This window comes from Chlorocebus sabaeus, chromosome 6 (genome assembly GCF_047675955.1).
Source record: "Chlorocebus sabaeus isolate Y175 chromosome 6, mChlSab1.0.hap1, whole genome shotgun sequence".
Classification (NCBI taxonomy): Eukaryota; Metazoa; Chordata; class Mammalia; order Primates; family Cercopithecidae; genus Chlorocebus; species Chlorocebus sabaeus.
Genome location: NC_132909.1, coordinates 20,956,151 through 20,969,138, shown reverse-complemented (window position 1 = coordinate 20,969,138; position 12,988 = coordinate 20,956,151). Strand labels below are relative to the sequence as shown.

The 12,988-nt window shown below is 50.2% G+C and overlaps 1 protein-coding gene across 3 annotated transcripts in view; it reads left to right on the top strand.

Annotated features, from left to right (window-relative positions):
- The window catches only part of SIPA1L3 (signal induced proliferation associated 1 like 3), a 303,563-nt gene that overhangs the window by 234,762 nt on the left and 55,813 nt on the right, over positions 1-12,988 (top strand). For all 3 annotated transcript variants that reach the window (XM_073016527.1, XM_037991608.2, XM_037991607.2), the window contains exons 11-12: positions 2,777-3,028; positions 4,481-4,618. In XM_073016527.1, the coding sequence (XP_072872628.1) occupies positions 2,777-3,028; positions 4,481-4,618 (390 nt within the window). The remainder of the gene's footprint in view (positions 1-2,776; positions 3,029-4,480; positions 4,619-12,988) is intronic.

Genomic DNA, 12,988 nt, shown 5'->3' with positions numbered 1-12,988 from the left:
CTTTTCCAGAGCCCCAAGGTGGTTTGGCTGGATTTCAGAAAGTGGAAGCGAGGCTTTTGCTTCTGTTTGTGGGAAAAGCAGGCAGACTGTCCTTAGAATCAGCCGGAGTAGGCAACCGCATCAGCTCTGATTTGTTAAGCACTTGGCACGTGCAGACTCTGCTAACGCTCAGAGAATGCTCACAGCCAGCCCCATCTTACAGATTAGGAAACTGGGGCTCTGAAAAGAGAATTCCTCACCCAAACCCATATAGGTGATAACGGGGCTAGAATCCGAACCAGCCATCTGGCCCCGCAGCCTGTACTGCTCCATGCTGCATGCTGCCTTCATTTTTTTTTTTTTTTCTTTTTTTGAGATGGAGTCTTGCTCTGTTGTCCAGGCTGGAGCACAGTGGCATGATCTTGGCTCACTGCAACCTCCACCTCCCAGGTTCAAGCGATTCTCCTGCCTCAGCCTCCCTAGTAGCTGGGATTATAGGCACATGCCACCATGCCTGGCTAATTTTTGTATTTTTAGTAGAGATGGGGTTTCACCATGTTGGCCAGGCTGGTCTTGAACTCCTGACCTCAGGTGATCCACCCACCTCTATCTCAAAAAAAAAAAAAAGGACTTAGTGTGGTGGCTCATGCCTGTAATCCCAGCACTTTGGGAGGCCAAGGAAGATGGATTACTTGAAGTCAGGTGTTCGACACCAGCCTGGGTGTCGAATGCCATTTCTACTAAAAATACAAAAATTAGTTGGGTGTGGTGGCACGTGCCTGTAGTCCTAGCTACTCAGGAGGCTAAGGCACAGGAATCGTTGCAGTGAGCCGAGATCTCACCATTGCACTTCAGCCTGGTGACAGAGCAAGACTCCATCTCAAAAAGAACAAACAACTGATGCTCGTTATCTCTCGTTGGCCCTACCTAGAGCACGGGACAATTCTGTGCTAGTCATCGTGTTGGGGTAGGGACTTGGAGAAAACTTCTGATTGGTCAGACCTGGGTCACATGCTCATACCTGGAGCCAAGAAGTGGGGTCAGCCCCACCCAGAGCCCATATTAACAAAGACCTGTTATCAGGAGAGGGGGTAAGGGGAGAGACACCAGGCAGGCAGGAATGGCAGGTGTGCACTGCCCAGAGACAGTGATGGTACCTGTCCCCACCTCTGCCCAGGCCTGGTGTGTCTACAGGCTCTGTTAGACATTCATATTGTTCCTCACCTGGTGCCTGGTGTGACATTGGCAGCTGCCAATCCAAAGAGACAGCCAGCAGATACTGCCGAGGGTCAGTTCCAGCCATGGTGCTACTGAGGGGTGCGGTGTGTCAGGCCCTGGGTGCCAGAGTGCATCCACCTGTGTCTTAGTCTGTTTTGTGCAGCTGTGACAGAGTACATGAGATTGGGTAACTGATAACAGAAATACATTTCTCACAGTTCTGGGGGCTGCAGGTTCAAGATCCAGGCACTGGCAGGATAGGGCCTGGTCTTTCTGCTTCCACGATGGTGCCTTGAACCCTGTGACCTCTGGAGGACAGGAATGCCATGTCCAAACACAGCAGAAGAACGGGAGAGAGAGAGCCCACTCCTGCAAGCCCTTTCTATAGCAGCATTCATCCATTCATGAGGGCTCTGCCCTAAGCTCCTCCCACCAGGCCCCACCTCCCAACAGTGGCATTGGGGGTTAAGTTTCCATCACATGACTTTTGGGGGAACCCACATCCAGACCATAGCAGCCTCCAAACCACCATATCCACCAGACCTTTTGCTGGATGGCCATGAACTGGGTGGCTCCAGGGAACTCGGGAGACCCTCAGAGGATCAGCTTGATGGCTGCATGGGAGCTTCCAGGCTGAAGGCTCCTCTGAGCTCAGCTCTCACAGCTGCCGGAAGGTGGATTTCATGAGCACAGCTCAGGGACCCCTCCCGTGTGGCACTGCAGTGGCAGTGAAGAATGCCAGCCTAGCCGGCGGATCTCCCTACCTCAAGGCAGGAGCACCGCAGTGCATGTGCCAGCCTGGTCTAGCAGGAGTCATAGGCCTCTCTGCATCTATTTCAAGGTTGTGGATTTCAGGGCTTTTTTTTTTTTTTTTTTAAACCACCCTGCAAAGTAGGTCACCTGCTCCTCTTCCAGCTGCCTTTAAGATTCTTTGGAACAAGGCAGTTACTGTCCTTTGATTCTGAGGACATCTGCCTTTCTGGCCCTGAGGACTGCTAAGGGGGGCCAGGCAGGTCCATGGAGGACACTGGCAGCCGTGTGGTCTGGGTCAGGTAGAAGCGAGGGGAGGGAACAGAGAGAGTGGGAGGAGGGGAGAGGAGATGAGGTGGAAAGGGCCAAGCAGTCGGAGCCCCTGTGTTGGGTCCCATCCTGGTTGAAGACTCTGAGCTGGTAAGTTTCAGACCATTTTAACGGGTATTCACTCGACTTTTAAAATAGACCATCCCCAGCCAGGCGCAGTGGCTCACTCCTGTAATCCCAGCACTTTGGGAGGCCGAGGCAGGCGGATCACCTGAGGTCAGGAGTTCAAGACCAGCCTGGCCAACATGATGAAACTCTTTCTCTACTAAAAATACAAAAATTAGCCAGAACCCGCTTGAACTCGGGAGGCAGAGGTTGCAGTGAGCCAAGGTCGTGCCACTGTACTCCAGCCTGGGTGACAGAGCAAGATTCTGTCTCAAAAAAAAAAAAAAGAAAAGGCCATCCCGGTTTGCATTGGGCCAGGAGAACCCAGCCTAGACAGCAGGCCCACATGTTGGTAGGCTGGGGTCTTTCTGAATAACGCAGTTTTTCTCCCCAGGGGTTGGCCGGAGACCTATGACATGAATACCTCGGAGCCCAAGACGGAGCAGGAAAGCATCACTCCTGGGGGCCGGCCCCCATACCGCAGCAATGCTCCCTGGCAGTGGAGCGGGCCCGCATCCCATAACTCTCTACCAGCCTCCAAGTGGGCCACTCCAACCACCCCCGGCCACGCCCAGTCCCTGAGCCGGCCCCCGAAGCAGACCCCCATAGTCCCCTTCCGGGAGTCCCAGCCACTGCACAGCAAGAGGTAAGCACCTGCGGGGGGGCAAACACTTCCCAATCCCCACCGGCCCACACCTGTCCCCCGCCCCTCCCTCTCTGCACTATTTCCTCCATCCGCTGCATCGCCTCAGGCTTTCAACCTTCCTTCTTATCCTTCTGTCTCCCTTGTTCCTCCCTCCCTCCTTCCCTTCAGCTTTCACCGTGGGCCTCTTGTTTGGGACCCAGTGCTGGGGAGCTCAGCATCTGAGTTAGAAATTCACTATACTGAGTAGACGATTAAAGCTCTGCTTTTTTTATGCTGGGTACAGTGGCTTATGCCTGCAATTCCAACATTGTGGGAGGTCAAGGCAGGAGCATTACTTGAGGGCAGGAGTTAGAGAGCTTGGGCAACATAGCAGAACCCTGACTCTATAAAAACATTTATTAAAAATTAGCCAGGCGTGATGCACACCTGTGGTCCCAGCCACCCAAGAGGCTGAGGTGGGAGGATGGCTTGAGCCCAGGAGTTGGAGGCTGCAGTGAGCTGTGATTGCACCACTGCACCCCAGACTGAGCAATACCTCATCTCTGGGAAAAACAAAAAAAAAGCCGGGCGCAGTGGCTCATCTCTGAAAAAAAAAAAAAGCCGGGCGCAGTGGCTCAAGCCTGTAATCCCAGCACTTTGGGAGGCCGAGATGGGCGGATCACGAGGTCAGGAGATCGACACCATCCTGGCTAACACGGTGAAACCCCGTCTCTACTAAAAAATACGAAAAACTAGCCGGGTGAAGTGGCGGGCGCCTGTAGTCCCAGCTACTCGGGAGGCTGAGGCAGGAGAATGGCGTAAACCCGGGAAGCGGAGCTTGCAGTGAGCTGAGATCCAGCCACTGCACTCCAGCACGGGTGACAGAGCGAGACTCTGTCTCAAAAAAAAAAAAAACTCTGTTATTTTTAAGGTGAAGGGACTGATAAGCACAAAATTTAGGACAGTGATTTCTTCCTGGAGGAGGCAGGGAAATGGAAGTGGGGAAACCCACAGATAGATGTTATCACCGCCGTTCTAGTCCCGGGTTGGGTGGTACCTTAAGGGAGTTCGTTTTATGACACATATAACTTATAGATACTCTTTTGAAGATATATACTAAAAGATAAAAAGAAAATTGTCCAAAAAAATGAAGGAATCCAATTTGCAGAGGGACATCTCGTCCCCGGGGGGCCAGAGGCGAGAACAGTCTTGGGCAGCCTGCAAAAGCTGTGGGTTGGGGGCAGCCGCAGTGGATCCGGGAAGAGGGGACCCAGGGGCATCCCAGCTTCTCTCACCCTGTGCTCAGCATCCTCCCCTTCATCCTGAGCAGTGGACAGCAGAAGGAATGTGGCTGGGCAGGGGAAAGGTCTGTCTGTCCGTCCGTCCGTCCGTCCATCTGTCTGTCCATCCTCCCAGGGCAGGGGTACCCTCCCACTCACCCTCTGCCTCCTTCCTCCCCTTGTCTCCTTCCAGGCCTGTCAGCTTCCCAGAAACCCCTTACACAGTATCACCAGCAGGGGCCGACAGAGTCCCTCCCTACCGACAGCCTTCTGGGAGCTTCTCCACCCCCGGCTCGGCCACCTACGTGAGATACAAGCCATCCCCAGAAAGGTCAGCCTCTCTCCATTCTTTTCATGTTAAGGGATCTGATGAAAACTGTGACTCCTTCTTCCCCAGGAAATGCACACCCCCACAATTCTATTTGCCATTTTATGGTGTTTCTGGACCCCTGAAGGTCCTCAGAGGACCCAGCCCCATGGGGTGGTTATGTCTCATGTTTTGGAGCGAAACTGGGCTGGGCTGGGCAGGACCCATCGTTGGCTTTCCTTGCAGCAGAATTGTGGTTGCTGTTCTCTTGACACCTGTCGAGGAAGAGCGTCCACCATCCAGCACGGCCACTCATCTAACTCTCTCCAGCCCCAAGTCCCTAGGACCCGGCTGCCAGCATTACCCAGTTTTCAAGATCTTTCAGGCTTCAGTTCTGCCCACTTGTGTCCATCTGCAACCTGGCAGCCTGAGAGATCTCCCCAAACCCTCCATGACTCCCCAGTGTCCTCAGGATAAACTTGGCATCCAAGGCCCTTCAGGTTCTGGCTCCTGCTGAGCTTATTCCCCAGCTGCCTTCAGCCCTCGTGCCCTCTGTTCTTCCTCCGCCCCCAGGTCCCTGGGGCAGCCACATCAATCCCAGTCCTTGGGCCTGAGCCATGGGCCTCATCCTGTGGATGTCCCCTTCCTCCTTCTCCCTGCAGTGGTCTTCCTTCTGAGCATCTCTGTCACCCATCCCGCCTCCTTTCCCTGCTTTCTTGCCCAGGCCACCACAGTGGGCTTCCAGCCTTCATCTCACCTCCTCTGGTCTACCCTCCACTTAACAGCCAGAGGGATCTTTCTGTGTCTTTTTTTTTTTTTTTTTTTTTCCTTTTCTTTTTTGAGACTGCTCTGTTGCCCAGGCTAGAGTACAGTGGCATGATCTTAGCTGACAGCAACCTCTGCCTCCCAGGTTCAAGTGATTCTCCTGCCTCAGCCCCCTGAGTAGCTGGGACTACAGGCTCCTGCCACCACACCCAGCTAATATTTGTATTTTTATAGAGACGGAGTTTCACCATGTTGGCCAGACTGGTCTCAAACTCCTGACCTCAGGTGATCCACCCGCCTCAGCTTCGCAAAGTGCTGGGATTACAAGTGTGAGCCCCCGTGCCTGGCCAGATCTTTCTATATCTGAACATGCCTGTCCCCTGCTCCAAACCCTCTCACCACTCCCAGAGCCCTCAGGACACAGCTTTGGCCCCTCCCTGTGGCCACCAAGGCCCCTGGCACCCTGCGAGTCTTGTGCAGTGCCACACGTCAGCCACACCAGCCACTCCCAGCTTCCTAGGGGGACTGTCTGCATTTCAGAGCCTTGATGGTGTTCCTTCCTTGGCCTGAGTGTGCTTCACACTCCTCACCCACACTCCCCCTGTCCTACCAACTCGAGCTTCTGTGTCCCTCTCCAGAACGCTTCTCTGGAGCTCCCTCTTGAGGCAAGGCACTGCCCCCCAATTCCCTGTGTATTTCCTGACCATGGCCTTGAGCACTCTCCATCTTTATTAGCCAGCTAAGAGTGTGCGTGCTTGCGTACGTGCATGTGTATGCACCTGTAAGAGAGCGAGAAAGAGAGCGTAAGCGTGCTCTTCAAGACCTCCCATCACATAGTACAGAGTTCGACACATGGCTGATCTTTGGTATATATTGGACGAAAGGATGGAGTGAGCGGGTTTGTTAAAAATGAAACCACCTACCTTAAGACAAGGAATCAGGCCACCAAACCAGTGGTTCTCAGTCTTTAGCAGGCATTGGAATCATCCAGAGGAGGACTTGTTAAAATACAGATTACTGGGCCTGAGCCCCGAATTTCTGACCTGGTAGGTTCGGGGTGCTGCACCAGGGACCATTCTCTGAGAGTCTCGCCACACTCATCCATTGTTAGATTCTGAGCCTCTTGTTCAACTGGGGAGACATACCCACTGTTTCTTCTTCTAGTAGCCACACCGTTCAGCTTTCATTCAGCAAAGGTCTCAAGAGCTTTCTGGCGTGCCAGGAGGAATATCTGAGATACTCAGTCACGAGGGGGTTCTGTAGTCAGCCCTTGCTGATCGTGATGGAAAGGATGGTAAAAACCACGTGCACTCTGATGAGCACTCTAATAGAGGAAGAGGGAACACAGCCCAGCCCTGGAAGTCTAGGCTGGCTGCCTGGAGGAGGTGACATCTGAACAATATTTTGAGGAACTAATAGGAGTTTGCCACAGAGAGGAGAGAAAAAGTCATTCCAAACAGAGCAAAGGCCATAGACATGAACAAACAGGACGCTGTAAAACACGGGAGAATCAGAGAGGAATCTGGTGTGTGTGGGACACGAGGTGTGGGGGCACCCAGGTGACAGCAGGGGCTGAGGTTGGAAATGGCAGTTAGAGCAACTTGCCAGTAACAAAGGTGGTGGCAGTGGTGTTACCGAAAGCTCTTGGGAACTGTTTTGTTTTTTGTTTTTTTCCCCCCTAAAATCTTGGTATCTCCCTTTATATTTTCTTTTAACTTTTTATTTTGTAATAATTATTGAGTCACAGGAAGTTACCAAAAAAAAAACATACAGGTGGCCGGGCACAGTGGCTCATGCCTGTAATCCCTGCCCTTTGGGAGGCCAAGGCGGGTGGATCATCTGAGGTCAGGAGTTCAAGACCAGCCTGGCCAACATGATGAAACCCCGTGTCTACTAAAAATAGAAAAAAATTAGTTGGGTGTGGTGACACGCGCCAGTAATCCCAGCTACTCAGGAAACTGAGGCAAGAGAATCGCTTGAACCCGCTAGGTGGAGGTTGCAGTGAGCCAAGATTGTGCCACTGCACTCTAGCCTGGGCAACAAGAGCAAAAACTCCATCTCAAAAAAAAAAAAAAAAAATACAGGGAGAAAGTCTTGTGAGCCTGAACCCTTCACGCAGCCTCCCCTATTGTTAACATCTTGTATGGTTATAACGCAATATCAAAGCAGGAGGTTGACATGGGTACAGGCCTACAGCTTATTCGGAATTCACCAGTTATGCATGCACTCATTTGTGTGTGTGTGTCTGTAGCTGTGCGCAATTTTATCACACGTGAAGTCTTGTGTAACCATCACGGGTGCCTCATGCTATCCTTTTATAGCCACACCCATCTCCTCCCCCTATGCCTAACCCCTGGCATTCGCCATTCATCTGTTCTGAGGCTCTTTTTTTTTTTTTTTTTTTTTTTTTTTTGGAGACACAGTCTCACTCTGTCAGCCAGGCTGGAGTGCAATGGCACGATCATAGCTCACTGAAGCCTCACTCTCCTGGGCACAAGCAGTCCTCTCATCTCAGCCTTGCAAGTAGCTAGGACTGCAGGCATGCACCACCACACCCAGCCAATTTTTCTTTCCTTTCATAGAGACAAGGTCTCACTGTGTTGCCAAGACTGGTCTTGAAGTCCTTGCCTCAAGCCATCCTCCCACCTGGACGTCCCAAAGTGCTAGGATTACAGGCATGAGCCACCGCACCCAGCCTGTCTTCTTTAATTGTTGTTATTTCATGATGAATGTTAGATAAAAGAAATTGGATGCATGTATGCTTCAGAGGTTGTCTTTTTCACTCAGCAGAATATCCTTAAGGTTCATCCACGTTATCGCGAGTCTCTAGTTCATTCATTATGCTGTTTATTCCGTGGTCTGGATATACCACAGTTTAACCACTCACCCTATACCACAGTTTAACCACTCACCCATCAAAAGACATTTGGGGGAGTGCATATTCAGGACACTTTGAATCTATGCTCCTGGGTTGAAATAAAGTTTTGTAAAATATTAAAAATATATTTTTAAAAAAATTTAAAAAGAAAGACATTTGGGTAGTTTCCGAGTTTTGGCTATTATAAATATTCATGTGGTGAACATGTACATTCAGGCATACAGGTTTCTGCATGAAAATAAGTTTTCATTTCTCTGGGATAAATGCCCAGGAGTACAATTGCTTACCGTATGGTAAGTCCATTTTTAGTTTGAAAAGGAACTGCCAAACTGTTTTCCAGAGTGTCTGTATCATTTTACATTCCCACCAGCAGAGCGTGAGTGATCCGGGTCTCCACATCCTCACATTTGGCATTGTCACTGTTTCTCATTTTAGCTATTTTGATAGGTGTGCAGCGATATCGCACTGTGATTTTAATGCGCATGTTCCTAATGGCTAAGGATGTTGAACACCTTTTCACGCCTTATTTGCCAATCCTGTATCCTCTTCAGTGAAGTGCCTGTGCGTGTCTTTTGTGCGTCTTCTAATTGGATGCAATGGTGTTCAGTGTCTGAGAGTTCTCTGGACGTTCTAAATACAAGTCCTTTGTCAAATATGCGATTTGCAAATGTTTCCTCCCAGCCTTTAGTTTGTCTTTTTTACAGGGTCTTTCACAGAACAAAAGTTTTTTATTTTATTCTTTATTTTTATGCATTTTTTTTTTTTTTTTGAGACGGAATCTTGCTCTGTTGCCCAGGCTGGAGTACAGTGGTGCCATCTCAGCTCACTGCAACTGCTGCCTCCCAGGTTCAAGCGATTCTCATGCCTCAACTTCCCATGAAGCTGGGATTACAGGTACACACAACCCTCCCAGCTAGTTTTTGTATTTTTAGTAGAGACAGGGTTTCGCCATGTTGGCCGGGCTGGTCTCAAACTCCTGGGCTAAAGTGATCCTTCTGCCTTGGCCTCCCAAAGTGCTGGGATTACAGGCATGAGCCACCACACCCGGCCTAAGTTTTTTTATTTTGATAAGGCCCAAATTATCTTTTTTTTTTTTTTTTTTTAATGGATCAGGTTTTTGGTGTTGTCTAAGAACTCTGCTTAGTGCTGGGTCCTGAAGATTTTCTCGTGTTTTTTTCTGGAAGTTTTACTGTTTTACATTTAAGTCCATAATCCATTTTGAGTTCTGTTTTAATTTTTGTATAAGGTGAGAGGTTTAGGTTGAGGTTCCTTGATTGCCTATGGTTGTCTGATTTACTCCAGCGCTATTTATTGAAAAGGTTACCCCCACTCCACTGTACTGCTTTTGTTCCTTAAGGCAAAAAGTGCTTTTGTTCCTTAAGGCAAAAATGGGGGAGTGCAGAATTAATTGGATATCCTTGTGTGGATGTTTCTGAGTTCCATTGATCTCTATTCGTGATCTCAGCGACTCCTCCCAGCAACTCCTTGAGGTGGGTAGTTTAATTACCCTCATTTTACGGAGGGAAAACTATAGCTCAGTGAGGTGAATTCACTTGGCTAAGGTCACTCTGCCAGGATGTAACAGAGCCAAGATGAGAACCCAGGACTATGGTTCCAGAGGACTGACCCTGACATAGCACTTTGGGAGGCTGAGGTGGGAGGATTGCTTGGGCCCGGGCTGTCAAGGCTTCAGTGAGCCAGGTGTGCAACATTGCACTCCAGCCTGGGTGACAGACTGAGACTCTGTCCCAAAATAATTAATTAAGAGGGAAGGGGCTGGGCTTGGTGGCTCAAGCCTGTAATCCTAGCACTTTGGGAGGCCGAGGTGGGTGGATCACGAGGTCAGGAGTTTGAGACCAGCCTGGCCAAGATGGTGAAACCCCGTCTCTACTAAAAATACAAAAGTTAGCCTGGGCGCGGTGGCAGGTGCCTGTAGTCCCAGCTACCCAGGAGGCTGAGGCAGGAGAATCACTTGAATCCGGAAGGCGGAGGTTGCAGTGAGCTGAGATCGTGCCACTGCACTCTAGCCTGGGTGACAGAACAAGACTCTGTCTCAAAAAAAAAAAAAAAAAAAAGGAAGGAAGGAACTGGATCACTTGCCCACCCCTCAACCCCTGGCAAGGTTACATTGCACCCCTGTGGCTGTGTTAACTGTCAGGATTTACTCAAGTCACGTTGACAGAGGGCTGGCTGCCAGAGTGGAATCTGGGCAAGCAGGAACAGAGAAGATGATGGCTGCTGAGGTGGCAGCCAACAAGGCTACATCATCTGACCATCATTTTGCCCAGGCATCCTGTCATTTGCCTGTCTATTGTTCCATCGGTTGGTGTGTACGACTGACAGAGCAGGCGGGAGCTCTGCCTGGGCGAGGCTCCTGCCCACAGTCGTATCTATCTTGGTGCTTTCCTCTGTGGTCAAAAGGGAAGCTCAAGCCAGCATCCCATAGCCCAACCCTGCTCCCCGTAAGGTGCCTCCCCAGATTTAGTATCTCCAGCTTCTGCCTGGAGACACCTGAAACCACAGCTAGTCAGCTCCTCCCAAAACCCCAAACCCTTTATCTATAAAGTGAGTTATCTTCCAAAAAGAGATAATTACTTTAAAATTACTCAGATGAGGTTAAAGACAGCAATTTGATCTTCTGTACTGCCAGAGATGTTTCCCCAGAGCTGTATGTGATGAGATGCTGGGATGTCCCGATTTCCAATCAGTTGACCAAAATTGGACGGTGATAGACATGGTCCCAGATGGGATATATTCAGCATCCCAATGGATGGTCAACATAGTTCAGTTTGCATTGGGATGATAAAAAGTCTTGTTAGTTGGGTGGGGCACAGTGGCTCACACCTATAATCCCAGCACTTTGGGAGGCCGAGGTGGGCAGTTGCAGGCAGGTCACTTGAGGAGTTTGAGACCAGCCTGGCCAATATGGTGAAACCCCATCTCTACTAAAAATACAAAAATTAGCTTGTCATCTTGGCGCGTGCCTGTCTTCCCTTGGGAGGCTGAGGCAAGAGAATATCGCTTGAACGCTAGAAGTAGAAGTTCGCGCCACTGCTGCACTCCAGCCTAAGCAATAGATCAAGACTCCGTCTCAAAAAAACAAAAAAAGTCTTGTTAGCAAGAGAAGTACATGGTTGGATAAAGTACAGGTTGTCTGATTGGGGAGAGTAGCTGAGAGATGAAACAAGGTCAAATATGCCTGATGAAAGAGGAGGGTCTATCAATTAGGTTTAGCTGCATAGTATACAAAATAGTGGTTCTGACAAGATTGTTTCTTTCCCCACATTGACGGGAAACCAGGCCCCTCCTCCTTGATGTATCGCTGTCCTTGGCCTTTTGCCTCCTGGTTCAAGGTGGCTGTTCAAGCTGTAGCCTTGAGGAGGTGGTGAAGCAAAGGCATCCGCAGCCCACTGGTGAGGAGGCTTCGAGGCTGGAAGTCATGTGTGGCGCCTCCACTTTTATCTCATTGGCCAGAGCTGCAAGGGATCCTGGGACATGTAGTCTGGTGATCCAGTCTCATTGCTGCCCCAGATACAGTTGGGATTCTGTTACCAAGGAGGAAGGAGAGGCTAGTCATGGGGAGCAGCCTGCAGCGTCTGCCACTCAGACTTTCCGCTCTCCCCGGGCTCATCCTAGCCATTTTTCCTGAGTGCCGAGGATTTCACAGTGACTTGGGAAAACTGAGTAAGTGCATCAACACTCCGATCTCCAGCAAGGATGGAGCCACATTTTACCAGGCAGCTAGCCAGGTGTGAAGTCAGCTAGTAAGGTGAAGATTGCTTATAGTCAAAGTTGCTTTTGTAAAATCCCTTTGATTGCTGGAAGCTGGGCCCTCAGACTTTGAGAAAAGTAAGAATTCACGTTTTGTCCATCCTGTGTTTGGGCTCTGTCTTCCTCTCCTGGAAGTGTCAGAGGTCAAGGTCTGGTTAAGGGCAAGGAGGATGGTGTGTTTTTTCCTGGCAAGTGAGTAGAGTTGAGTTTTCAGAGAGTGCAGTGCTCCTTGAAACACCCCTCTACTGTGCTCAGGGCGTTGAAGCCAGGGGGTTAGAGCAGGGTCTCTGTAGAGACAGTCCTGGCTTTGAGCTGGCAGGATGACCCTGAATAAGTCAATTACTTTCTCTTCGGCATCTTGGGGGATCCCAGTTTATGACCTCACCTCCCCCTGCCAGATCCTCCCAAGTTGAAAGTACAGGTGCCAGGAGCCAACCAGGGAATTGCAATATCAAGACTTTTTTTTGTTAGTTTTTTTTTTTTTTGAAATGGACTCTCACTCTGTCGTCCAGGCTGGAGCACAGTGGCACAATCTTGGCTCCTTGCAACCTGCAACCTCCACCTCCTGGGTTCAAGTGATTCTCCTGCCTCAGCCTCCCAAGTAGCTGAGACATCACAGGCACACACCACCACACCTGGCTAATTTTTGTATTTTTAGTAGAGATGGGGTTTTGCCATATTGGCCAGGCTGGTCTCGAACTCCTGAGCTCTAGTGATCCGCCCACCTCGGCCTCCCAAAGTGCTGGGATTACAGGTGTGAGCCACCACGCCTGGCTAATATCAACATTACTAATGGAGGCTCAGTAACTCCCCCAGAGCACAGGGCCTGTGTCAGTGAGGTACTTCTGGCTGAAGCAACCAAACTTTGGCTCAAACATTGTAGGAATTTGTTATCTCGCAGAAAAGGAAGTTCAGGAGCAGGGCAGGTTCCAGGGAGGGTGAACCCAGCTTCTTGACCACATTATATCAAGGGCCAGATT